The sequence below is a fragment of the Argentina anserina genome, chromosome 4, assembly GCF_933775445.1.
Source record: "Argentina anserina chromosome 4, drPotAnse1.1, whole genome shotgun sequence".
NCBI lineage: Eukaryota > Viridiplantae > Streptophyta > Magnoliopsida > Rosales > Rosaceae > Argentina > Argentina anserina.
The window spans coordinates 26,099,782-26,127,642 of record NC_065875.1 but is presented as its reverse complement, the minus strand read 5'-3'; the positions used below and the strand labels follow the sequence as shown (position 1 = coordinate 26,127,642).

The 27,861-nt window shown below is 40.6% G+C and overlaps 3 protein-coding genes across 3 annotated transcripts in view; 1 reads left to right on the top strand and 2 right to left on the bottom strand.

Moving 5' to 3' along the window:
* The window catches only part of LOC126791313 (21 kDa protein-like), a 114,250-nt gene extending 105,049 nt beyond the window's left edge, over positions 1 to 9,201 (bottom strand). The window contains exon 1 of the mRNA XM_050517751.1: positions 9,192 to 9,201. The gene's annotated coding sequence lies outside the window, so the exon portion shown is untranslated. The remainder of the gene's footprint in view (positions 1 to 9,191) is intronic.
* A 6,815-nt stretch (positions 9,202 to 16,016) lies between these two features.
* On the top strand, positions 16,017 to 17,026 carry LOC126792496 (plant UBX domain-containing protein 7-like). The gene is made up of 3 exons (XM_050518907.1): positions 16,017 to 16,103; positions 16,254 to 16,397; positions 16,593 to 17,026. Exons 1-3 carry the CDS (start codon positions 16,017 to 16,019, stop codon positions 16,854 to 16,856), a joined length of 495 nt encoding a protein of 164 aa, XP_050374864.1. The 3' UTR covers positions 16,857 to 17,026.
* A 771-nt stretch (positions 17,027 to 17,797) lies between these two features.
* On the bottom strand, positions 17,798 to 19,289 carry LOC126791327 (nudix hydrolase 17, mitochondrial). Its single transcript, XM_050517765.1, has 5 exons — positions 19,066 to 19,289; positions 18,760 to 18,865; positions 18,416 to 18,499; positions 18,168 to 18,296; positions 17,798 to 18,044 (listed from the first exon to the last, which is right to left on the bottom strand). The coding sequence occupies exons 1-5, from the start codon at positions 19,134 to 19,136 to the stop codon at positions 17,901 to 17,903; spliced, it is 534 nt and encodes a 177-aa protein (XP_050373722.1). The 5' UTR covers positions 19,137 to 19,289; the 3' UTR covers positions 17,798 to 17,900.
* Positions 19,290 to 27,861: the final 8,572 nt, after the last annotated feature.

Genomic DNA, 27,861 nt, shown 5'->3' with positions numbered 1-27,861 from the left:
ACCAGAGTGAGAAATATTAAAAGCCATACCAATTAAAAAAGAATCTGTCTTTGGTGCACTTGCACTGACAGTGAGGATGCACAGACAAGGAAAAAGACAACTGATTCTTACCGGACCGGGTCGGGTCGGATCGGCGGACCGGTCGGGTCGGATCGGCGGACCGGTCGGGTCGGATCGGCGGACCGGGTCGGGTCGGGTTGAGAGATAAATGTAGGGTTTCTGAAGGAAAATTTCGGGAAAGAGAGGAGAGAAAGGGACAGCGGCGGGAAAAGGGTGAATCGGCGTCTCGGAGATGAGGGACCACCGGAGGGTCGATTCGGAGATGAGGAGCAGTGAATCGGGGGGATCGGCGGGTCGATTCGGAGATGAGGAGCAGCGGCAGAGATGAGGAGTGAAGCAGCGGGTCGATGAACTCTGAGGAAGGTCTCGTCGATGGAGCGAGAGACTACTTCGGGTCGAGGAAGAGGATCGACGGCGGCGAGGTGCAGCGGAGGAGAAGCCGGGTCGGGTATGTCACGGCTCCGGGGAAGTTCCGAGCTGGTGAAAGGAGGACGTGCTCACCAGCAAGGACAAGAAGGTCACGGCGCTCAAGGAGACCAAGGTAAGAACAGGAGGTCGCTCCGAGCTAGCTGCCGGAGAGAGGAAAGAAAAAAAAAATTCCCAGAAAAACAGAGCAAGAGGCTCTGATACCAAGTGGAAGAACAATTTACAATTGCTTGATTAATTGATCTTATTCATACACGCATGATGTACATATATATACTAGTCTACCTACAAAAGGAATCCGTGAAACCCGGAACCGTGTTTCACTCCGTGAAATCCGGAACCGTGTTTCACGCCAACATAATTGAAGATGATGAGGAAGAACCACTGTGTGCAGTGGCAGATCTCGTGGAGGGGCTGGAAGACTTGGAACCAAGTAGTGCAAGTACCTTTAAAATCCATGACATTGTTACTACAGAAAAAGAAGATGATCATGAGGACCTGGTGGGCGCATTGGAGGCTTCCTTGGATAGCCTGAACTGGGGGACAGTTAGTGCAAGTAGAGAAGAAAGGAAGACGAGGAACTGCGTCGCGCATTAGCAGCGTCCATGGAAAGCTTCAAGTTGGAGACAAGGACTAAGCCAAGTAACTGAGCTCAAAGAGAGTGAAAGAAACCAATAAATACTACCATAATAGGACACTGTTCTTGAGAACTCCTGAATGCAAGAATCAACTTTGGAAAATGATCTTCCCTCTACTCAGCTTGTTTAGTTGTTTCGAAATGAATTAGTGAATAGAAAAATTAAGATTTTGTTTGATGTGTCCTTGTCCACTAAGAGCATCTCCAACAGTTTCTCCATAATTTCTCTATTATGGAGAAACAAAATCTAAAATCTTCATAATTTTCCAACATCAACTCTAACAGTTTTCTTATTTTGCAGATATGTACATTTATTATTATACTAAAATATTATACAACTAAAGCAAATTTATAACTATTTTCTATATTTAAATCTACTTTTTGTTCCGGGAGAATTACTATTCTACCCTTGTGTGTGTCTTAGCCTAATAAGTTTCCTGTTAGGAGATAGATTAGCATCTCCGTAATAGATTAGGACTCCGAATCCTACAGGATTGTGGTTTTGTAATGCCTATATATATGCCCCCATATCATTCAATAATACACAATTATTTTCATCTTGAAACACGTTATCAGTACGTTGCTCTAAAACCCTGAACTTTTAGAGCCCTACAAATTTTTTTTTCTCTTCTCCACCACCGGCCACCGTCATCTCTGGCCTCCGACATATTCCCGTCGACGTTCCTCGTTGGCGCAGCCCCTGCTCGTCGTCGCTGCAGCCCCCCCCCCCCGCTGCTACCCCTGCAACCCCGCGTGCAGCCCCTGCAGCCCCGCACACAGCCCCTGCATGCTACCCCCGCAGCCCCGCACGCTGCCCTGCCCTGCAGCCCCCGCATCGCAGCCCCTGCACGCACGCACGCAGGCAGCCCCGCACGCAGATTCTGTCCTGCAGCCCCTGCGACCCCCCCTGCAGCCCTGCAGCCCCGCAGGGTCTCTTCCGCATTCGCTCCGCAAAAATATCTTTTTGCCCCGCAAGACCCCGCATCAGAGGATTCAAAATTGCTCCACCCGCATATATACGCAAGGAACGCGAACTGCACAAGCAAACTCTTTGCTCAAGAGAAGCTACTCCCGTCTTCTCTACCCTTTTGGGCCTATGGCCTGACGAGCCCGATAGCCTTTTGGGCCTTTAAACTATTTTTTTTCCTTTTTCTTTTCCTATTGCTTATTAAATCGTTTATTTGCACGTTTTCGTTTTCTAACTATGTTTCACGTGCTTCCATAGGAAAAGTGATCACTCGTCGTACTATGGTGATGACATTCATGCCGAGATGGACGATACTTTTGTCATCTACATATGATTTTGATCGTATCCTCCCAAGATTTTTATGTCATCGGACGAAGATCGAAAAGGAATTCAACAAGCAACTTCATGCATGACGATCGATTTGCAGAGCAATTTACTTATATGCGGTCTATTTGGCAGACCAACAAGTATGTTTTTTCTTAAAGTTGCTGCTTTTGAAGATATATATATAAATTATCGGGCGCTATTAGCCTTTTTCATGTCTTCTTTTCCGGCCTTTCTTATAACGCCGATGAGACCAAAGAGGGATATGATTCCTATCTTGGTCGACGTTTTTCGTGTGACGGTCCTTGGGGAGGCACGTTATTATTTAAAAAAGAAGATATCGATTTCGTGTGGTCGCCTGAGTGCACCGCTGTTTTGGGTGCGATCATGAGAATCGCCGATATGCATCGATTATTTTGTGACTATATACATCACAACCCTTCTAATTCCGGTTACATACTTGAATATTTCGATTATTCGAAACCAATACAACCCTCGTTTATTATGGATGCGTCGTCATCGCGACTATTATTTGAATGTTTGAGTTTTCTTAAACTCATGTCTATAAACGATAATCCCAAGGTCTACGTACTCATTTATTTGAGTTGATCCATTACTCTGATGCAGCACTATTTGCTGACAAAAGATCCCAAAAATAACGAATTCTATGGGACACACTTTAAAGTGTTTTAATGAACGTCTATGACGTTGTATTATCAGAGTTAACCTTGATGCATACTCCACATCCAAGAAACGCATGTCATTTTTGGCACCTTTATCTATTTCTTGACGGAATTTTGGAGATGGAAAAGTAACATTCTTCCATTCTCAAGTAAGCAAATATTTTGAGCCTCAGGCTAAGGCTCCGCCCGATCCGATATGCAAGATTTTGTTGCTGCGGACTTTTGATTAGTCAATCTATTTTGACTATGTCTTCTGCTTACTATTTTTCAAGTATGACGTTGGCATTGCCATGATTATTACTCGACTTTAGCTTAAGTCGTCTATTGGAATTGGAAGTTTGGTTGTGTTGTATTAAATATTGGCATATTCTATAAAATTTATCGTCTTTTTTGGACTCGTGAGAATTTTATTTGCCTTGGTTTAGCATGCATGGTCAACGTTTGCAACTCACGTGGTTTTTAAATTGGCCGCTTTTGGGTTACATGGGACCCCAATAGCACTACATTGTGATTTTGGACGTTCAAATTTGGAAAACGGACCTCGGAACGTCAAAATTGACGTCGTTTTTCCCGGTTGTTATTCCGGCGTTTCCGTAACATTTTTTGACGTTTTACCGGCGTATTCGCCGCCTTCCGGCCCTATTCTGGCGTTTCCGGCACCGCCTTCCGGCCCTATTCTGGCGTTTCCGGCACCGCCATCCGGTTCCGGATGGCGTTCCCTGTCGTACCTGAAGTTATGGCCTCCATACCGGCCAGGTCCGGCCACTGCAGGCCGGATTTCCGGCAATCGGTGCCGCCGGCTTCCGACGAGTTTTTCTGACGTTTTTTTCGTCCTTTCTCGTCATTTTTCCGGCATATCTCAGCAGTTCTTGCTGCCATGTTTTCCTAGTCCAAAATTCACCCGGTTTTAAGTTAATTTGACATGGTTTTCCGGTTAATTTTCCGGTTTTCTCCAAGTCGTTTCATATCTCAAATGATTTTATTATTATTGGTGACCACCCGCACCAATTGGATGGTTTTTACCACCCAAATTGTTTGGTATTCAACTGCTCCAATACCATGTCTTTCCAACTCTTGAGTTGAAGAATGTAGTTCTATTGCCATGTGATACATTCGATGGGATTGCCATTTGTTTCAATCCCCTCTCTTACAATATCCTACGGCGTATTGTGTAGAGAAGTTCACCGCGTCGTTGACTCTCTTAATCTTCATTTTGAGCATGTCCCGCTGTGAAATCGAGTGTCTTGTTAATTGCGTAACCACCCACACTGTCCTACGGCGCATGTAGTTGTTTTACGGATCTCGTGCGGAAATTGTGTTGTATATCTTCGTGCCTTGCTAAGTTTTAAAGGCCATACATGCCAATGATGGATTTTCATCTTGATATTTGTGTTAAGAATGGAGATGAATAAATCTGTCCGATTTCATTGACAGTATCTTTTTCAAGCTTTGACAGTAGCTTTGTTAGCTTGCAGACATAGTTTTGCTTGCCTGCAGTAGTAGCTTTATGTAACTCAAGATTCTTTGAATCATGGGTTCGGTTTTACTGTCTTCTCGGTTTTGACATGATCGTTTTTTTGGTCATTTTGAACAAGATATGATGATTCGAGTTCTTTGAAATTCACATTATCATATATTTTTCATGTTCACGAAGCGATTGGAGGACCACCTCACCCATGCTCTACACGGTGAGGCCGGGCCTGCCTATTTTGGCGGCTCCATGGCACTAAGGTCGTCGATGGCGGCATTCCCTCCTTCACAGGAGCTTGTGATGCCTCCCGTGTTTTCTAATGCCTCCACGGTAATCTCTGATGCCCATCGCTCATTTTGCAAAGCTTGTTCTTTTGCTAGATTTCAAGGAAGTCCTTATTTGCTAAGGCTCCAACCGAGAACATTTCATTCTTACGAAGTATTTAAGGTGACATTAGTGGACCCTATCCAACCGAATGCGGACATTTTTCGGTATTTTTATTGTATAGGTTAAGAGCATCGACCCGTTGGTCACACGTCGCTTTGCTTTCCACAAGAAATGCTGCATTCGCTAAAGTTTTTAGCTATGATCATCATCCTAAGGGCTCACCACCCTTCCTATCCTCTCAAATCTATTTGAATGGATACCGTTGAAGAGTTCACCCCCACGACTTTGATGATTTCGTTTTACATGTCTACTAGGATCGTCGTTAAACATATTATTCCTCATGTTCATTCACTGCACGATCTAGCAGAGCTCGGACTTGGTTATGGGTACTAACCTGCCGATTTTTGCATGGATATATGTAATGATGTTGCATGCAGCGACACTTATTCGTTTCAAACCCATAACTTGCCAAGCGTTTAGTGCGTACCAGATGGTCACTGGATACGGTCCCAACGTTCTTTTCACTAACGCCTATTTGGTTAACGTTATTTATGTACCTCTATTGTAGTTATCTCCATGGGTCTACTTGAAACGATTAAGTATTCTGGTTGGTTATGATTTATGAATCACCAACACTTGTCCGCTATTTCCAATCTACAACCGTTGATCTCTATCCTGCGATATTAGCAGACGGTCACTTTGATGAGACATACTTCCCGTCGTTAGGGGGAGATATGGAATGCTCCCATTCTGGTTTTTAACGCCAGGAATTGACGTTGTGTCGCACTATGTCTCATTAAGATCCCACACTACTCAAAGTGAGCAAATGTGCAACGCATTATCGACCTCTAGAAAGTCAAAGATTCGATGCTCAATGACTTTACCGATATTGCGAAAGTGACGAGATCGCACATAAATGCTGTGATGTGCCGGTAAGGTTGGAACTTTCAGAATATGAGAGAATTTCATATGACCTGGTCCTAGCACCGTTGGCACCATCCCTGACAGTGGGAAGGAAGCCGGCGATAGCACCATCGTACGCTGTGGTGTTGTCGGCGCCCGTGGCATTGCACCACAAAACAAGGGCGGCAAACGCAAAGATGGACTAGTAAGGGTCATAGCTTCGGTCTTGGCTCCTGCCTAGATGAGGGGGAGACCATTATTCTCTAGAATCAAAACTAGAAAGAAGCGAAGTGCGTAGGCACAAGTATTTCGCCCATCATCAAGAGATATTCTCTAAACATGTGTATCAACTAAGTTTCTGTGGGACGCTATAGACTCCTTTTGTTGATGTTAGAGAAGAATAGAAATCTCACAAATTGATCGTATACAGCGCGCGCGCGTGTTTAATGGATTGATCTCCCATGATTGATGATGTATTCGCTTATGCTCTTATTCCGTTGTAAAGCATCAACGATGAGCAACTTGACCGAAGTGGAAAGAATCAATACAGGCTGAACTAGACTTGTTATGTTGGTCGTTGTTCGTAAGTGTAATGAGAAAGATGAAGTCATGCGATATATGCAGGACTTATGGCGCAAAGATTGTCTCATTATCCTAGTATTGACTACGATGAGTTATATTCTCTCGTTATGGACATAATTGCTTTCCGCTACTTGATCAGTAGTAGTGTCCATGAAAACTGATTTGCAGCACATGATAGTGGTCATAGAATATCTGTAAAGGGATCTTGACGCAGATATGAGAGTGCCTGAGGGACTTTAAATGCCTCCAGACCACAGAGAGCTTATGTAATCAGATTGCGACGTTCGAGAGAACGTAGTACAATTGGTTGCAAGAACTCATACCCATATGTGTTCATATGAAGCTAATTCTTGATTCTCTATTCCGTCTAAGTATAGATGATGAAGAGATTCAATGAGCTATACATTCATACATGTTAGTGTTGTTGGGACACTATTGCTTTCATTATGACGTGATTAACTATGCTCCTATGCATTGTCACTGGACTTGCATTGCTTCTTTGACATGGGTTTAGTTCTACACTTAGTGAACCAACACAAATCCTATCCACACCAATGCCGCCAGCAGCTCCAGCAACATCAACGTACGCCTTGGTGTAGCAGTCGACACTGGTAGCGTAGAGGATGCGTACGGTTCTGTCTTGGACCAAAAATCAGTCCTTCATTGGTCCATTCCCCCATTCTTTTCGCGAAAGACACATTAAATGTGACAAATCAGAATCTGTCCAGTTTCGTAGGTCAACTTCAACGAGACCTATAAGACAGCTCGCTCGATGAAATATGGTGAAATTGGTACCGTTGGAAAGGTCTATGTGTCTACTTTCCAGGGACATCAACGTTTCATTCATAGCTATCATATTGAGTGAGTTATGGCCGTTTTAGCAAAGTAGGACATTTCTGTCTGGAAATTTGCAAGTCAGTTAACTTCGACAGAGCATTGTGAACTGCTCCGATTGGATGAGGTTGTGAACCTTATGTCACTGGAAAGCCACGGGTGTCTACTTTTCAGAACATTTTACGGTTCACTGATACCTATTTTGACGAAGAAGTTATGGCCGTTTAAGTAAGTGAAGGTCATTCTATCCGAGAATCTGATTTTCATTGCAAACTCTTGTTTTGAGTTGTTATGCAATCTTGTTTCCTAAGATCTAAGTTTGGCTAAGTATAGCATTGATGATCTAAGGATGTGTGGCTAGATTAATGATTAATCATTGGCCAAGACTACGTTTGAGAAGCATGTAATGAACGTTGTATACGTTGTTTTTTGTACTCCATGATTATGGCACTAATCAGGGGGAGTTGTTTCGTAGACTTCAGGGGGAGTCTAGCTCACATGATGCTATCAAATGTAGACGGTGCGTTGTGCTCTTTTTCCCTTCGATCAAGCTTTTGTTTTTACCCAAGAGGTTTTTATTTTGCTTGACAAGGTTTTTACCGAGGCAACGATGTGTGCACCATGCAACCTAGGCATGCGACATAAGGGGGAGTGTTCCGGGAGAATTACTATTCTACCCTTGTGTGTGTCTTAGCCTAATAAGTTTCCTGTTAGGAGATAGATTAGCATCTCCGTAATAGATTAGGACTCCGAATCCTACGGGATTGTGGTTTTGTAATGCCTATATATAGGTCCCCATATCATTCAATAATACACAATTATTTTCATTCTAAAACACTTTTATAATTTTATGCATTTATTACTAATCTTTTGCATTTAAGTTTTCTTTTCTAGTTCAACCGATTTTGAGAATTTATGTTTATTGTGTGTTCCAATGTGTGGGAATTTATTACAAATACTATCTCCATATTTTTGCATATTATTGTAAATTTAGATAATCAACAATTCTCTTTCATCAATTTCTCTATTTTAGAGAATGAGATGCAAAAACTGTTAGAGTGGGAAAAAAACCAAAAATCTACAAATTCCCTATTTTTCTCTAAAATGTCAAAGCTATTGGAGATGCTCTAATATTTGCTAAAAAAACCGTGCAATTTTCATAATTTCTTGTTTAAATTTTCTTAATTAACTTGGAAAATGTTAAGTAGACACATAAATATCGTTAACCTCTCTCCAAATTCCAACTTGGGCCTAGTTTTGGTGGAAAGCCCGCACGTTTCCCTATTAAAGAGACCTTTCGGTCATTAACTAACAACAGACTTACAGTTAATATTCCAGTAAACAACGAATTCGTGACTTAATCAGCAAGGTTTTCAAGTCTCTTCATTTTCCAAAACCCAAACCCTCCTGCCTCTCTCTCTCTCTCTCTCTCTCTCTCTCTCTCTCATCGCTCTTCACTATTTTCCGAGCTCAATCCATCGGCTTCTCCGCCGGAAGTTTCATCAAAGGTGAGCCAATCCTAACCTCGCTGTGCTTTCTCACTCTCGCTTTTGCTTCGTTTCAACGTACGTATGTATACCTCTCTACTTGTTCGTATACGCTTCGTAATGTACATACGTATTTACTCAATGAGCTTCGTTTTTGTTCCCAAATCAGTGTACAGCTCTGTAATTAAGTAATTCTTAGTATTTTACTGCCGATTTTGTCAAGAGATTTGGGGCTAATAGGTTTCAAGCACCTTTCATGCTTCCGATTCTGGTTATGCATATAGTTCTCGTTTTTTTAATTTAGTTGATTTTTTGTTTTGTTTCTATAAGTATGAATTTGTGAGAGAGGAAAGTAATGAAATGTAGATGGAAGCTAGAAATTAAGGATTTCACTTATCATTTTCGTTTCGAATTTTCGCCAACTTAGTATCTGTTATGGATTGAACATTTGGTTAGTGTTAGGGCCTTGTGTTGTGGATTGTGGAGTGTAGTGAGTCAAGAACACGAATAATGTACGTGCTCTACCGTCTCAAGAAAGATAGACGCGTAATTGTATGCGCGCGCTAGATGTAATATGGAAGAGACTATTTACATTTACACTTGCAGCTTGAATAAAACAGAAAAAGTGATTATCAGCTTCATGATGATTGGTATTGTACTAGGAAATATTTACTTTTCGTTATAAAAGTGACTTCTAGATTGTCACATTTATGGAACTTGCTTTGAGTAGTTAGTTACTTTGCCTTGTTGAAATTTACCACTGTTGCTTGCATTTTGTAGTTTTTGTAACATTGGTGCAACTTTCAGGCCTATAAGAAACCAAGATTGGGGATGTAATGGCAGCCAAAGGTGAGACGAGCTCATCTGCAGTGCGCAATAGAGAGTTCCTCCTGGAGATTGAGGCAAAAGTTCGAAAATGGTGGGAAAACGAGAGAGTTTTGAGTGCCAAATGTGAAAAGCCTGGGGGCAAGTTCTTTGGAAAATTTCCTTTTGATAGTTTTATGGGAAATTCATTCTCTTTATCCAAGCTAGACCAGTCTGCATATCCGCCAGTCTTTCCTGTTGATGTCATGCGATTTGCTTTGGCATATGTTTGTGATGGCGCTGTCGATGAGGCAAAAATCAACTTCCTACTTAGCAATGCAGAATCTGTATTTGATACTGCAACTACAGCCATCCTAAAATTCACTGAGGAGATATCGTGGCATGAAGAATTCTTGGCTGCAGATTTTGATTCTTGTTTGAGATGTGGCCCTCCTTCTACTTTCGCAGACAAGGTGTTCGCCAATGAGATAAATATTGCTTTGAACAGGACCAAAGAGCAATATCAGGCTGTGCAGTTTCGACGAGCCCTGGATTCAATTTTTGAGCTTCAAGATGCAAGAGATTGGTACAAGAGTTCATGTGGTGGTACAAATGCAATGAACCGTGAATTAGTCTGGCGTTTTATGGATGTGCAGTCATGTCTTATAAGTCCAATCTGTCCACACTATGCGGAATATGTCTGGAGGGAACTTCTGTATAAGATAGACTTTGTCGTGAATGCAGATTGGCCTGTGGTTGATGCTCCATATGATTATATCCTTCAGACTGCCAATGAGTATTTGAAAGACTTAATCAATTCAATGAAGAGACAGATTGAGAGTAAGAGAATTAAGAAGGGTACTGCTTTAGCCACATCTAGTTTGACAGAAGTAAGCCAAAAATTAGAAGCTCTCATATACGTTAATGAGGCAGGTGATACTCTTACTTTCGCTACAGAGGAACTACACAGTAGACAAATGGAAAATGAGTTCAAGCAGAATGAAGGGGTTAAATTTGGGCTGCAAGCCTTAAATTTGAAGCTGCCATTTCGAGAGAAGGTGCTTCTACAGAATTTGGACTTTATTAAAAGGGAAACCAGTCTTGACAAAGTGCGAGTACTATCAGCTACCAACCCCCATGATCTTGCTAAAGCTGGTTCTCTTATTAAAATGTCAGATGCTGAATTTTCCTCACCAGGAAATCCAGCGTGTCTCTCCATGACATGGTACTATGATCTAATCCTTTTTGGCACTAAATTGCACTTTACATAGAAGATCCTCTATTCTTCTTGGTTGTCAGACTTTCGTGCTTCTTTATATGCATAAGCTTTTTTGTTTTAATCAAAATTTATTTTTCAACGGTTTTTAATTAATACTTTTCTGTTTGTTAGTTCAAAAGATAATTGTAGGTTGTTTGGTGCTTCAAAGACTACCCCATCAAAGGCATCAATGGCCAATCGATCCTCATCTGGTTCTGCACCAAAGCACACCAACAATTTAACCAGGTTCATGTCAAAGAAATGTATTGATGAAGAAATTTGGGGTCTAGAGAAACATCTTCAGCAAGCACCTATTTTTGAGACAGTTAAAACAGAGGAAATTAGCGAGCTGAGCATCAAGGGCCAATCTTCTACAGACTACCCCGAAAAATCTCATGGTAATGCTGCTTCCATGTATCTCCCTCCTTCTAAGCTACTCTTCCAGGGTACCTTTGACGAGGTAATGGTCATCTTTAACTTTATCTCGCTCATTACTGCATCATGTTTTTACTGTACAAGTCTAATGATTACTGAGAAAATGAAATTGAAATTAGTTTGTTAATAATCTTACAGGCATTAGATACTGCTTGTAAGCAAGACAAATGGCTGATGGTGAACATGCAATGTGTGGATAATTTCAGCTCGCATATGGTATTAGCATTTCGTTTTTCTGTGCGGTTTTTTATGATTATCAGATACATTGCATTCTGATTTCTGCTAAGACTCACTTTTGGTTCATGTATTTTACTAACTCTTGAAGCTTAATCAACACATCAATGGAATTAATTGAACATATAACTTGATGATTTCTTCATACACATATCAACCTATATATACTAATCTACGAATTCACTTTCCGGGATTCACTCCGTAAAACACGGATTATGTTTCCCGCCACTATACATGCCAACACTCCCCCTCAAGTTGGTGCATACATATCGACCATGCCCAACTTGCTAAGTGAATCATAAAAAACTCTTTTTGACACTCCTTTTGTGAGCATATCGGCAAGTTGCTCTTCTGTGGAAACAAAAGGAAAACTAATGATCTTTGCGTCTAGCTTTTCCTTTATAAAATGACGATCAACCTCCACATGTTTTGTACGATCATGTTGCACAGGGTTATGCGAAATATCAATAGCTGCCTTGTTGTCACAGTACAGCTGCATAGCACTTTTAGGCTTAATACCCAAGTCTTCTAGTAGATTTCTAAGCCATAATAATTCGCACACTCCCTGAGCCATACCTCTGTATTCTGCTTCAGCACTAGATCGAGCTACCACATTTTGTTTCTTACTCCTCCACGTAACAAGATTGCCTCCAACAAAGGTATAGTACCCTGATGTGGACCTCCGATCGGTAACATTTCCAGCCCAGTCTGCATCTGTGAAGCCACAAATCTCAAAGATATTGTTGTGATTAGAAAACATTACTCCTCTCCCTGGAGCTGACTTCAAGTATCTCAAAATCCTTATAACAGCATCCATATGATCCACACTTGGATTATGCATGAACTGACTCACTACACTTACTGCATATGCAACATCTGGCCTGGTATGTGACAAATAAATCAGGCGTCCAACTAGCCTCTGATATCGAGCTTTGTCAGTGGGAACTTGATCTGGATACTCTGCTAACCGATGGTTCTGCTCAATTGGAGTATCAATTGGAGTGCAATCTAACATCCCTGTCTCCGTTAGTAGATCAAGGATGTACTTCCTCTGACACAGATAGATACCATCACTTCCCCGGGCTACCTCAATACCCAAGAAGTACTTGAGTGTACCTAGGTCCTTCATCTCAAACTCTGTGGCTAGCTGCTTTTGTAATCTGTCCACCTCAATAGTATCATTACCAGTAACTACCATATCGTCAACATATATGATTAGGGCTGTTACCTTCCCTTGTTGGTGTTTGAGAAATAATGTGTGGTCTGAATTACTCTGCACGTATCCAATTTTCCTCATGAATTGTGAGAATCTTCCAAACCAAGCACGAGGTGACTGTTTAAGACCATACAAAGACTTTCTCAATCTGCATACGGAGTTACTTGGAGAAGTGGCCACATATCCAGGCGGAAGATCCATGTATACTTCCTCTGTTAGTTCTCCATGAAGGAATGCATTCTTAACATCAAACTGCCTAAGTGGCCAGTTCAAGTTAGCAGCGATAGAGAGCAATACCCGGATAGTGTTTATCTTTGCAACAGGTGCAAATGTCTCATCATAGTCTATGCCATATGTCTGGGTGAACCCCTTTGCTACTAGGCGTGCTTTATACCGGCTTACTGACCCATCTGGATTATGCTTCACTGTAAACACCCATCGACATCCTACAGTCTTCTTGCCATATGGTGGAGGTACAAGCTCCCAAGTATTGTTCTTTTGTAATGCTTCCATCTCTTCCTCCATTGCTTTCCTCCATTTTGGATCGCCCAATGCATCCTGCACTTTGTTAGGTACTGATACAGTAGATATTTGATTCACAAATGACTCATATGACTTAGATAATCTTTTAGTAGATATAAAATTGGCCACCGGATACTTGGATTTAGTCTGAAGGGTAGGTTCATATTTTTTTGTTGGTTGACCTCGAGTAGACCTATTTGGCAAAACATATTGTCTACTATTAGCCTGAATAGAATGACTAACCTCATATGAGTGATCTTCTGCACCAGGAGAGCATTGATCAGGGGTATAAGTAGTACGAGATACATGAGGGGCAGTTGTGTTGTCAGCTTCTGGTGCCTGAATCTCTTGAGTGACGACCTCCGGTGGTGCCTGTGTGGCTGACACTTTGGTAATCTCAACAGATCTTGTTACCATATCGACTGGCTCACTTGTCTCCCCCTCTCTATGATACAGCTCTTCAAAATAGGAATTCTCCTCCTGAAGAGCAGTATCAGAAGGGGAAAAATAACTCATATCCTCAAAAAAGGTAACATCCATAGTGACATAGTACTTCCGAGTAGGGGGATGGTAGCACCGGTACCCTTTCTGATGGCTGCCGTACCCAACAAAAACACATTTAACTGCCCGGGCATCTAACTTAGAACGCTGATGTTGTGGAAGATGAACAAAAGCAACACAACCGAAAACACGGGCAGGAAGATTGTGAAACGAGGGTAATTTGACATGAGATGCAAGCACCTCATATGGAACTTTCCCTTGAAGAACACGAGATGGAAGACGATTAATAAGGTGGGCGGAAGTAATGACAGCATCACCCCAAAGGTATTTAGGCATGTGGGCACTAAAAAGAATACACCGAGCCATATCAAGTAAATGACGATTTTTCCGTTCAGAAACCCCATTTTGCTCAGGTGTGTAAGGACACGTTGTTTGATGAACAATTCCGTGTGTGTTAAAGAACTCCTGAAAGACATGATTCACATATTCCCCCCCATTATCAGAACGAAGAACTCGAATGGTGGCATTATATTGGGTTTGGACAGTGGCATGGAAGGTACGAAAAGCTGGAAAAACTTCATTTTTATTTTTAAGAAGAATAATCCATGAAAGACGTGTGCACTCATCAATGAATGACACAAAATAACGCATGCCTGAGACAGTAGATTCTTTAGAGGGTCCCCAAACATCAGAATGAATTAATTCAAAAGGAAGAAAGCTTTTAGGTGAACTACTAGGGGAATAAGTTGATCGATGACTCTTGCCCAAAACACATGTCTCACAACATAAACAAGACTCGTCCACATTAATAAACAAAGTGGGCATGGATTTTTTCATAATACTAAAAGATGGATGCCCTAAGCGACGATGCCATAACCAAATTTCACTTAACTTGTCAGAAGTGGAGAGTAACGCGGTCCGAGACTGCCCGCCTGGTTTTTCCCCTGCGTACGTCAGATCCAAATGAAACAACCGGCCCCGCAAATACCCCCGACCAATTACTCGTCCGGTGAGAAGATCCTGAAATATCACATACATAGGAAAAAAGGTCACATAGCACTGAGCGTCAGCGTTCAGTTAGGGAACAGATATCAAATGGTGAGATAGAGCAGGTACATAAAGTACATTGTGAAGCTCTATGGTAGGAGTAATACGAACAGACCCTGTCCCTACCACAGGAAATGGCTCACCATTAGCATTAGTAACATAGGGTACGGGTGGAGGGGATAATATGGTAAAATAAGATTTGTCATAAGTCATATGATCAGACGCACCAGAATCAATAATCCATGTATCAGAACTACCAGAGTGAGAAATATTAAAAGCCATACCAATTAAAGAAGAATCGGTCTTTGGTGCACTTGCACTGCAGTGAGGATGCACAGACAAGGAAAAAGACAAATGATTCTTGCCGGACCGGGTCGGGTCGGATGGACCGGGTCGGGTCGGGTGTACCGGGTCGGGTCGGGTGGACCGGATCGGGTCGGGTGGACCGGGTCGGGTCGGGTGGACCGGGTCGGGTCGGGTGGACCGGGTCGGATCGGCGGACCGGGTCGGATCGGCGGACCGGGTCGAGTCGAGAGCGGGCCGGGTCGGGTCGGGTTGAGAGATAAATGTAGGGTTTCTGAAGGAAAATTTCGGGAAAGATTTCGGAGAGGAGAAGAAAGAGATGGAGGTGCAGAGCAGAGAGAAAGGGACAGCGGCGGCTCCGAGCTAGGGTGAATGAATCGGCGTCTCGGAGATGAGGAGCACCGGAGGGCGTCTCGGAGATGAGGGACCACCGGAGGGAGGGACCACCGGAGGGCGTCTCGGAGATGAGGAGCAGTGAATCGGCGGGATCGGCGGGTCGATTCGGAGATGAGGTTGTGGAGAATGGCAGTGAGGTTGAGGAGCCGAAAGAAGCAGAGGTGGTGGTTGTGGGTGATGTGGATAACGGCGCTCGTCGGTGGGTCGTCTAAACCGGAGGTCGTCTGTGTCGAAGAGAACGGCGCTCGTCGAGGAGAACGGCGCTCGTCGAGGAGGTGAGGTTGCAGCAGCGGGAGCGACGAGGAAGACGGCAACGTGTTGACTTCTGGAGGACGACGCCGGGAACAAAAAAAACAGTCGGTTATTCCGACTAATTACCGGAAGCTCCAAACACCAAAACCAGGTAAAACAGAGCACGGCTCTGATACCAAATGGAATTAATTGAACATATAACTTGATGATTTCTTCATACACATATCAACCTATATATACTAATCTACGAATTCACTTTCCGGGATTCACTCCGTAAAACACGGATTATGTTTCCCGCCACTATACATGCCAACAACATCTGGGCTCACAACAATGTCTCTGAGATCATTAGTGCCTATCTTATCGTTTGGCACGTAAGTACTTCCTTTCACGTTCGTTTTACAATTTCCCAATGATTATTACTTCTACCGTATTAAACTTAGATTGAGTCTGGAATTTGTTTTCTGAATTTTAATCATATACATGGTCCATATTTTAATTGGTCATGCTTTTATGCTTTTTAGGAGTATTTTGATACACCCGAAGGTTATAAGGTTTCCACAAAGTACTTCTTGGATTCAAGGACCATAATGCTCGTCATTGACCCCATGACTGGTGAAGCAATGTGTTCGTGGAATGGAATGGTACATCCGAATGATTTTCTGGAGGTAACTTACCGTCTATGATGGAGTTCATAATTCAGACTTGTACCCTTGATACACACACACACACACACACACACACATATATATATATATACGTATAAGACTATTATTGACTTAATTGTCCAGGGCCAGCCTAATAGACCTCTCAAAATATGTAATTAAGATCAAACTTTCACTTGAGGTTAATGTTTGCTGTAGGATCTAGAACCTTACATGAAGACTAGCCCCAAGAATAATTGTGTACCCAAAGAAGAGAAGAATCTACTGCAGCACGCATCCATGGAAAATATGAAGTTGGAGACAAGTCGTGGAATCACCTCCAAAGAGGATCTAGCACCGTTCCAGGATGCTATCCCCTGGTTTTCTTCTGAATTTATCGAAGCGGATGTATCGGCAGCTTTCATGGAAAGCGTGAAGTTGAAAACAAGTGGTCCAGGTAGCTCCAAAGCCAAACTTGACTAGGAAGAAAACCCCCCGGTGTTCACTACCTTCCCAATCAGAATAGGAAAATCTGACCAAATCTCATTTGAAACAGTGCTAGCTTTTGAACAGGATAACGAACAGTTAGTTGTCTTGGAAGATGATCTTTTGGTACTTAACTGATCAGCTTTGGTAAATTTTTAGTGATTACAGTAGAAGAAAGAGCCACTGGCTGGGACTCATTATCTAGCAACGTTTGCAATAAACGAATGTGTTTAACTTGTATTTGGAAATGGTACTTGGTTATTATCTGGGATTTTATCTGTTCCATAAGTAGATGAAAATAGATGGATACTACTAGCTTGATAAGCACTTCTGTTTAGTTATATTAAGATATCATGAAACAGATTCTATGGAAAGTAGGTAGATGATCGAGGATGAAGTTCTGATAGTTATGTAGGGTTTTAATTAGAAGGGTGAAGAAAGTCGATAATTGAACAGACTAATCTAATATTGCTAGTTGATATAGTAGTAGTACTATCTCAGAATGGCAACTTAAATCAGCTGCTATGTCACGTTGTCTTGTGAATCATGTACGTAATACATAGATTTACGTTTCAACAATATGATTTTTGTTTCAGCTTTATGATTTGTTCGAGTTCACGATTTCGGTGACTGTAGGCCTATTCTGGTATTTGCGGATGAGTTTGTAAACACTCATTCTACGGGGGGTGTTTGATGTTTCTGAAACAAAATCCGTGCCATAATTTCAGGAAAATGATTAAACATACAATTAACATCAGATTTTGTTCTTCTAATTTACCAACACCGCCAATTTGTTTTCTCATCAGAACAGATGAGATTACAAAAAGGGGCAACAGCACTACAGATCAATGATTACAACGATCTATAAACTACAGGTTTTACACTTTTGTATGCCTGAAGTTTACTCTACAACCAGTTTGTCTGGTTGGCTGGAAACATCTCTAAGTAGTACTGTCATTGGTTTTCTTTTCTCTCCTTTTCGCTTGATTCCCTAAGCAAGTGTCGGTTATGTACAAAATGATAGGAGTTGATCTCTGTTGCTTAGCTCAAAGAACAAGCCGATACTAGACATGCATCGTCGTCATGACTCTCGTTCTGTTCTGAGGTAAGCCGCTCGACCAAAATGTCCAAGGCTTCCTTCATCCACCAATGTTGACATGCTTCTCTAGCTTTGGCAGCAGTCATCTGTATAAAAACATATAACAAATTACAAAACTTGTTTTGTATAAATTATACATGCAGATCGTTATGCATAACATGATAAACAAACGTAGGACTTCAAATCCTACATACAGATCAAAGACATACCCAAATGCGTTGTCGTACGTTCTTCTCTGGCCAGAGATCCAGTTGTTCCTTGACAAACAAAGGGAACATGTAGCCTTCATAATATGTGTTATGGCTTTTGCTCATGAAACTCCACTGTCCCAATTGACACTGCCATAATCAAATAACATTCTGGTCAAAATCTTCAGCATTACGTCATAGAAGTTAATAGTTTGAGAATTATGTCCCTCTTCCACAATCAAAAGAAGAAAGAAAAACTATATACCAACCTCAACATTTCCAAGAACACCTGCTTCTTCTAGCGACTCTCGTGAAGCAGCTTCTTCAACAGATTCATCAAGCTCCCAACCACCCTAAATCAAACAACAACAAAAAATTGAAGAAGATTGATAATTGCTTAATTACATTCATACACAGATTCAACAATTATATAGCCTAATCTAACATGATTTACTCCATGATTCACGGAGTGAATCACGGCCCGTGTTTTACGCCGGATTCACGCCAACATAAAATGTTGAGTCTCAATACAAACTAAATAAGGAAGAAATTATTTACCCAATTGAACAAAACAAAAACATTAAAAAAGATACAGCAGTTATATATATTATACCTTAGGGAACATGAATGCATTGCCTTTCTGTGAAGTAATCACAAGAAATTCCAACTCCTTGCTTACGGTACCATCAAGGCCATTTTTATATCTATAAGGTATGCACCTGCAAAATCAATTCACGAAGAATCAGCTTTTGATTTAAACCGAAGATTTTGATTATTGTTTATATAAAGAACATGGATAGGGGACATGGGGTGCAATCTGATAGGGACCTTTGAAGAACAGAAAAGAACAAAACCGCCATGTACATCAATTGTCAAGAAAAGCTCAACTCAACAGATAAAGAAAAAGACCGAGCCTTACCCTACGACTTGACGGCGGCCCATGTTGTATCTCTGCAACTCCCTTCCCGTTCTAGCAACTACACAAGCCATGTCTCCTTCTTCTTCTTCTTCTTCTTCTTCTTCTAGCTTCTTCTTACAAACTAAGCCTTCGCAATTGCAAATTTGTGAGTAAAACCCTTTGGCAAATGAAAGGTTGCCTTTTAAACTAAGGTTGTAGTGGCCAGATGCCTTTGTTTCTGTTACAACTTAATAGTCTGAATCCCAAAATAACGAAGATATCAGTTATAGATGTCACAGAATAACACGGAGATATATCCAAAGTTGGGTAGAAATCTCTGTTAAAAGTTGAAGTTTTGGGGCAGAGAGATGAAGGATGGGCTGGCACAGAAACACCAGACTTGGTTATATATAGAAAAAAAAGCGTCCAGGGATATGCCGTTTGAAATAATAAAACAACTTGTTTGATCATTTCTATATAAGGCTGATGGGACATTTTCCTGTAGTTTCAGATTATTACGTCTAGAAACGAATATAATCGCTATAACGGAACATTATAAGCGAAAAACAAAATATAAGAAATAAAAAACTATCGGAATAAAAAATACATAACTCCAACATGCACTTTTACCAACATAAAATCATTAATATGTATGAATAAAATGTTTAACTCGTAGCATATGAACCTATTAGATGTGCGAAATCTTGTTGCTATCTTTAGTGTTTGGATTAATATTCTTTAAATGGCGGATCCATAAATAGATTTCCGTCTAGGCTAATAAGAGTTATAAAGGCTACATGTTTTCGTCAAATGATAGGGACTTACAATTTTTTTCAAAAACATGATAAACTTACAATTAAGGGCTTCATAATATCCTCATTAAAACCAATTTTCTTAGGATGGAGAAAAAAAGAAAAAAAAAGGAAAGTAAGAAATATTGTAGAAAATATGAACATATGGTAAGAAAACAAATAAATTTCAAAACAAAGAAAAGAAAGCATAGGAGATGATAAAAAAAAAAGACAGCATTCAAACTTAGGACCACATGTTTGTTATACAAATGCTCAACCAACTCAACCAACTAAGATTATTAAACTTCAACCACATAAGAGTAAATATATATTTCAGTTTTCGTATGGGCTTAAGCCTAGATAGTCTCTCGAGTAGATCCGCCTTTGATTCATATATGCATGTTGGCCGGGGGTGCAGCGAATTTTCTTTCGTGACTCCGCTCAATTAGGTCATTTCATGAATGTAGCTAGTTGGACCTGCTCCTTACTCGGTTCCATTGAGCAAATGCCTTGCAGTCTCATTGGTCTGATTAGGTCGTGTAAGAGGAGCTCATTGGTCTGATTAGGTCGTGTAAGAGGAGCTCATTGGTCTGATTAGGTCGTGTAAGAGGAGCTATATTGTAGCTCATCGGAAAAACAGAGAACAAAAGTGCCGTGAGAGCGTCCGACATTCACGTCGCCTTGTGCGACGGATCTGCTCGAGGAGCTTCTGTGTCGTTTCCCACAACAACTATTTTGTGATGATGAGTCCACGTGGCGCGGTATAACTGGGTTGGTTGCAAGTTGACTTCTGGAGAACATGCTCACGTGCATGAATTATGGGCGTGCGCTGCATGTTTTCGTTTTTAAACCCCTCTTTTGGCGGTGACTTACATTTCTTGACTTCTAAGAAATGAAAATGAAAAAAAAACATGGTGGGTGACATGAGTCCTAATAGGAAAAGCTAATGATGAATTAGGTGGTTAATGATCAGGCTTAGTGTTACGTCATTACTTCAATATGTATGCGATGAAAATAACAATTTGGAAATTGCAACCTATAGTCGTTGATAAAAAGGTGGCAAACTTTAGGGTTGTAGTTAGTTTTGGTTATTTAAAATACAATGTACAAGTGTAACTCTGATGCTCGTCAAAAGTGTCGATTGTACAATTTGAGTGATTCAAAACCTGTAATTGATTCATTTAGTGATAATAATATTACAATTTCTAATAATAACAAATTACTAATGAGTGTGAGACAACATTTTGGTTTACAAAAAACTCACTTTTCTAATTTGATGGAGCAAATTATGACTAAAAATTACAAATAATGACCACTATAATGTCAAACTGTCACATGTCATATGATATTTTATTTTTTTGCCCCTATTTAGCTTATTACATTTAAGAGAATTCAAAATTCATTCTCACTACTACATATCACATCTACATATGTACATGTTACTATCAACTCAAAAACTATCTACTATTGTCGACTAAGAAGCTATCTGCTATTGTCGAATAAGAAACTAGCTGCTGCTATCGATTATGAAATTAAAAACTATTATCTAATTAAGCAACATGTTACTATCGAGTATGAAACTAGCTGCTACTTCCGACTTGAAAGGTGCTACGGTCAGCTAGGAAGGTACATGTTATTGTCGACTATAAATCTAATTTCTACTGTCGATTGTAAAACTAAATACTACTGTGGCTTTTGGTTAGCAAAATTTGAAATTTCAAAGTTTCTAAAACAAATGTGCAAATATGGTACTTATATGAAAGCCCATGACATAAAGAACAACTTTATATATTGGTTCACCTCCAAATTGCCGATGGTTTGGCCGGAAAATTTAAATTTTACCGTGAAAAAAAAATGAGGAGAGAGAAACTTGTTAGATCTTAGAGTGACATTTTGATAATTTTCGCAAAAATAGTGGTAATTTGGACATTTCAACATTAATTAATTAAGTTTGGGTCCGCTCATTTTTGGACTTGGGTTTATGTCCTAATATGTATAAGAATTATATAAATTGAATTTTTAGTTAATTCAGAGTGAAAATTTTAAGAATGGTACCCGACAAATTCCCCACTCCGAATTAAGGGTTATTTACTTTTGTTAACATCAAAATTGTACACCATGTCTAAAACACGGCCCAAAAAGTGTACCCATTGTTAACCCTCCGTTTATCTCAAACTTTCTCGTCTATTTTACAAGGGCATTTCTGTCTGCCCACTTCTCCTGCCCCATGACGCCACGAGGCCGAGTCCTCCAAGCCCGAATGTGTCGGAGAGTTTGGCTTAAAAGCCGATCTTCTAAGTTCGGCATTAGACTCGGCCACTGCAACTATCTCCATCAGTCATCAAGCAATTCAGCTGCAAATTCCCACCCACCTTCTCGACAATATTGGCCAAACAAATCAGCCATTTTGTCTCTGTAACTTTTTGACTATTCACCAAATAATCTTTGCACAACTTCCACAATGCCTCAATACAACCAATTTAAAAATGAAGCTTCACCCTCAGGGCACTAAACTTCTCTCTCCCTCTCTTTCCTATAATGCCTCCCACCTCTGTTACTCCCATCAGAATGATAATAATTCGAACTAAACAAACTCAATCGACTACTTGAATTCGAACCTTTTCCAACCAACTCCTTATTGATCACAAGAGAATGAATATTGGGCTTACCCACCTGCATTTTTGGCTCATCCAAAATTGTATCCATAGCCAACAATGACACCAATGGCCTAGTCACATTTTCTCTAGAAAACTCCTCTTGCACAATCGGGTCATGCTTCGCCATTTCCGCCACTAGCTTCACCGTCGCCTGAACCCTCATCAGAGAATCTCCCAAGACTGAAATAATCATTGGAATCACATTCAAATCGATCACAATCTGAACCCTCTCCTTGTCCGTAGTGACATGAAACAGCGCATTCGCCGACGCAATTTGGGTCTCCGGCAATAAGCCCTCCTTGAGTAGCTTCAGCAACGGCGTGACTCCGCCTTTATCGAATATGATCTTCCAGTCATTGTATCTAGCCAGAAAGACGAGTGAGGTGGCGGTGTCGACTCGATCGCGGAGCTGGCCCATTTCGATGGTGGTGATGTAGGACCAGACCCAACTAAGGATGGGGTCGTTGCTGGCGATCGACGGCATGGAGAGGTTGGCGTCGTCGAATTCGAAGACAGAGAGGAGCCACTTAATGTCGCCAATGGAGAACTCGAGGAGAGTGGATGGTGATGGAGAAGATCTGGCGGAGGACGTCGTTGTGGTGGCACTTGCGGACGAGGGCCCAGTCGAGGTTCTTGGCGACATCGGTGGCGATGCGGCAGACGGGGCGCTTGTAGAGGGAGGGGAGGCGATGCGGTCGGTGGATTAGAGCATCTGGGAAAGATAGTCAACTTAGTGGGCGAGGTCGATGCATTCAAATTTGGAGGACTCGACCTCGTGGGGCAGGAGAAAGTGAGCAGACATAAATGCCCCTGCAAAATAGACGAGAAATTTTGAGACAAACCGAGGGTTAACAACGGGTACACTTTTTAGGTCGTGTTTCAGACGTGGTGTACCGTTTTGATGTTAAACAAAAGTAAATAACTCTTAATTCATAGTGGAAAATTTGTGAGGTACCATTCTTAAAATTTTCACTAATTCAAATGTTGTCTAGTACTACTAAGTAATTTTTTATTTTAATAATAATTTAATAATATTTTTTTTCTAGAAACGCATGATTGTATATCTTCACGAAGGAAGAAATGATTTAGAACTTTTTGTTATGTTCTTTCTTGTCCGTTTGTTGTTTTTTCTCTTATTGAATGTAAACAAACATAAGTATTATACTTTTATGTGACTTTTTGTCCAAATACTATCCATGATTTTCCAAAATTGGATTTTTATTCATATTGCTTTACTAGAGTTTCTAGCGGCGGCAATAAATTTTCAAAATCTATGGCTCCGGCCACAAAACTCCCCCTCCCCGTTCCTTTGATCGCTGGGATATGTTCTCTTTCTCTTCTTTTTAGTTTCGTTGAAGGGCTCAGTGGCTTGTACGCGAGTGCAGGGTTAAGGTGGCGGCTTGGTTTTTGCTGTGAAATCTCAACTATGACGAGGGATTTCCCTCTTTGTTGGTTGTATTAGGATGGCGGTGGATTATTTCATTGTAGTTTGCATCTCTTTGGTTTCGGTCTTTTTTTTGCTCGGTGGGTGTGCGAATTGGAGCCGCTCCTATGGTGAGGTTTTTGATAGGGATTTGGGCGGTGTCGCTCTTGATCTTGAAGGTGGTGTGGATAGGCTTGGCTTGTCGGTGTGGCGGTATGGGCTTGGAAACTTGGTAGGTTATGGTCTTGTTCTCGAATCAATGATTGATGGCTTCGATCCTAGTTGGGGTTGTGATCTTGGTGAGTTGGTCGACCATGTGGGCGTCGTGTGTGCCGACTTGTGGCGGTGTCGACTTTTGTTTTGGTTACAGGAGGATCTTAGGTGGCGGTGGTGAAGACGGTGGCTGCTAGTTCTTAGTAGATCTTGACCCTCCTATGGTTGAATGCGATTGGGCTTTGGGAAAGTGATCAGGTTAAATGGGTCAGCTTTGTGGCTTTTGCTAGATGGATGGAGTGGTTTTGGCTCGATTGGGTCTTTATGACCCAAAATATGACTTAATTTTGAGTCGGTCACAATGTTTATGAGGCTTGGTTGCAAACTTTATTCAATCTTCTAAATCTTACTAGGCACTGAAATAATGGTGTTATAAACGGTATTCATGGTAGGTGTATGTTTTTGACTCTATAAGCTTAGTTGTTTTTTAAGTTTGGATGGTCAGATGGAATGTCTCTTTTTGTCGGTCCTTATGAGTGAGTTATCTTTGTACTCTTAATGAATAAAATCGTCTTGACTTCGTACTAAAAAAATAATTTTCATGTAAGTATCATGTACAGTATTACTCTTTCATTTCTTTACAGACGATTTGAAATAAATTCTATTCAATTGATATAGTCATAAAACGAATACAATTTTGTGGAAAATAATGTAACAAAAAAGTCATCCAATAAGGACTATAGAATAATCTATATATACACTGACTAACAAAAAGCTCTTTGGAGACTTATCTACATAATAATTATATGTGAAATCATTCATTGTACTTTATGCCAAAGTATCTACCAGAATCCAAACCATACTTCCATTATGGTTTGAATGGTTTAAATGAAATATATACTTCAACATTAAGCGAGCAACTGGAAATGAAATGATTTAAATGAACCGTTGAGACTTGCCCGAACTCATGCGGCTGCGAGCTAGCTAGCAACTAGAAATGAAAACGATTTGAATGGTACGATTGAGACTTGCCGGAAATCTTTTCGGGTATGCATGCACAAACTAAACTTATATCTCCATTCTCCACTTGCGTTGTTGATTGGTGAATTAACCTCTCCGGCCAAGTCAATATCAACTGTCTTTAATCATCTAACAACTACTAGCTAGCTAGCTTCCTAATTGAAGAAGTAATTTAAAACTATGAAGATAACAATATCAATATAGATATCCAAAACAAAATATAATGTCGCCTTCAAAGTGAGACTAGCAAGTCGGAGGTTTGAAATGGTCGGACTCACATGGAGTGGAAAATATGTGCATCCCCCGCCCACTCCCTAAGAATTATTTGCTCTGTTTTGTCCCTAAATACATATTGATCAAACTAAACATATATATAGAATGACTTATATACTCTTCCAATTTCCTCAATTATAAACAGTGGAGCAGTTGGAACTAAGGAAAACTTTTCCCTCGTCATTTCTATTGTTGGATGGTGATTCCCTATTGTCTTTACACTAGCAAAGCCGAATCGGTATTTGTTTTAGAGTGCACATATATAACACCTAGATAGTGGTATAAAAAAGACAATAGGACGGTATATGTTTGAATTTTCTTAAAGAACTAAGTCGGCAACGATGTTTTATAAAACTAAGACGATAACGATAACGAAAAATCTTCAAGATTACACCAAATGTGATTGATATGCTGAAGTGGCAGATAAAAACAAAGAGTCATTCGAAATAGAACTCTTGAGATTCGCATCTCAAAATATATTTTGAAACTGACATTGCGCCTAATGATGCTAACATAAGGACGACGATTATGCAAGGAATATGAACGACATAAGCGTAATTGTAGCCACATTTTCAACCTCAAGAAATAGTTTGACGCAATCGTTTGTCGAAAAGTAATAATATTACTGCGCAGAGCCGCTCACTACAATAATTTCCATTTGTTGCTAATTGAGATGCTATCAAAAGATTAACAAAACTAGGGGTGGAGTTTTTCATTGAACATATAGATAGGGCATGCCAAAATTGAATTTAATTTAGAAGGACAAGGAAAAGTTCAATGTTATACATATGCATAGTTGCCCCCTCATCTTGTAGCATAGCTCACATGGGAAACCTTCCGACGAGATAATACATTAATATAGTTTAGATTATATAAAGCGTGCATGGTAACCAGAGGTGGAACACATTTCTATTTGTTAATGATATCGAATCGAACAGTATTGACTATTGAGTAGGTTTTCCATGGTCGCCGGCTTCCAAGAAACTCGGACGGCCGATATACTTACCAGATCAATAAGATGGTCAGATTCGTATGTAGATCAGTCGGTACTACGTCTACGTAGTTGCATCAATGAAAGTGTATCTTACATGCACTGATGCACGATGAGTGAAACATCGTAATTTTCATCGTAATTTACATTTCGTTGTTCGCTTCATCGTGAGAGTTGAGTCATTAGTTTCTCCTAGCGGCAGCATATGGTATGGGGCAGTTTTGTTCTAGTCTAAGATGGCCTTCATTGAATTTCTCTGACTGAATAACATGCAAAGATTTGTTCACCATTTGTATATCCAACTACTCACATGCATGCATAATTGAGCATCTTACTGACTAGTGAATCAAAATAAAATATTGCGTAGGAAATTTGGTCAGTGAAGTACTAAACTATTTGCTTCAAATAATCAGGTGCCACCTTCCAGTTTCCAGAGGAAAAATAAAAGTCGCACACGTATTTGCCTATAAATCAAGTTTTCTTCTCCTTGATTTTCATAAAGTCCAGAAGCCACTGTTATGTCTTTCTTTAAAAAAAAAAAAGCCCAGAAGCCACCAGTTGGGCTGTTTATCTGGCTGAGAAGCCCAAAACTTATTGGGGCTCAACACGATGGGTGATTGAACACAGAAATTAGTAGGCCGAATACCTCATTTGAACTACAACAAAGAACAAACCTAATAAGATATCAGTAGTCTATGCTAGATATGCACTCATCGTTAGCAATCTAATTGAGTGCCCTATAATCTGTTAATAGTTTGAAACATCAAAGAAAATCTTAGTTGGAGAATCCGGCAGACGAAATAGATTAGAGTGTGGAGGTAGGGGAGATGACACTGGTGTTGTTAGAGGCATTTGACAATTTAAGCTAAGATAAAAATGAATTCTCGTTCAGGCCTCCAAACTAGAATCATGCATGATGCAGGCCTTGATAAAAGTCCAAAACCTTGCCATATTTATCACTCTCTCTTACGTAGGTTGTTCATAACCAAAAATTCTATGCGTGTCTAATCAGAAAGGAAAGAACCATCAACAACCATCTACAAGTTTTCATACCAGACTTTCATTGTGGAACAAGGGTTTATCCATAGCAGCCAAACTTACTGCTCATTAGATACGATATAGAATTCAAGCAAGTCTTTCTTTCTTTGTTGGGTCAGAAAGCAAAGAGTTGGTTTCAGACTGACATTTGGTGCATGTTTATACTCGTATAGTCGTATATATACCTTACCCAGTCAACTAAGAAATCCCAAGTGAATAATGCAGGTGGCTGCCCCAAATAGCCGACGTCGACCTATGGATGTTTCTAAGAGTTGCTAATTGTTTCTTTTGACCAAAACCGACTCCAATTAATCACTAGACTAAACCCCTTAATCAAGCTGCTTTAAACCTAAAGTTGGTGATCCATCCATGTACATTATGCCTAACAAGAAAACAGAGAAAGAGACTTTG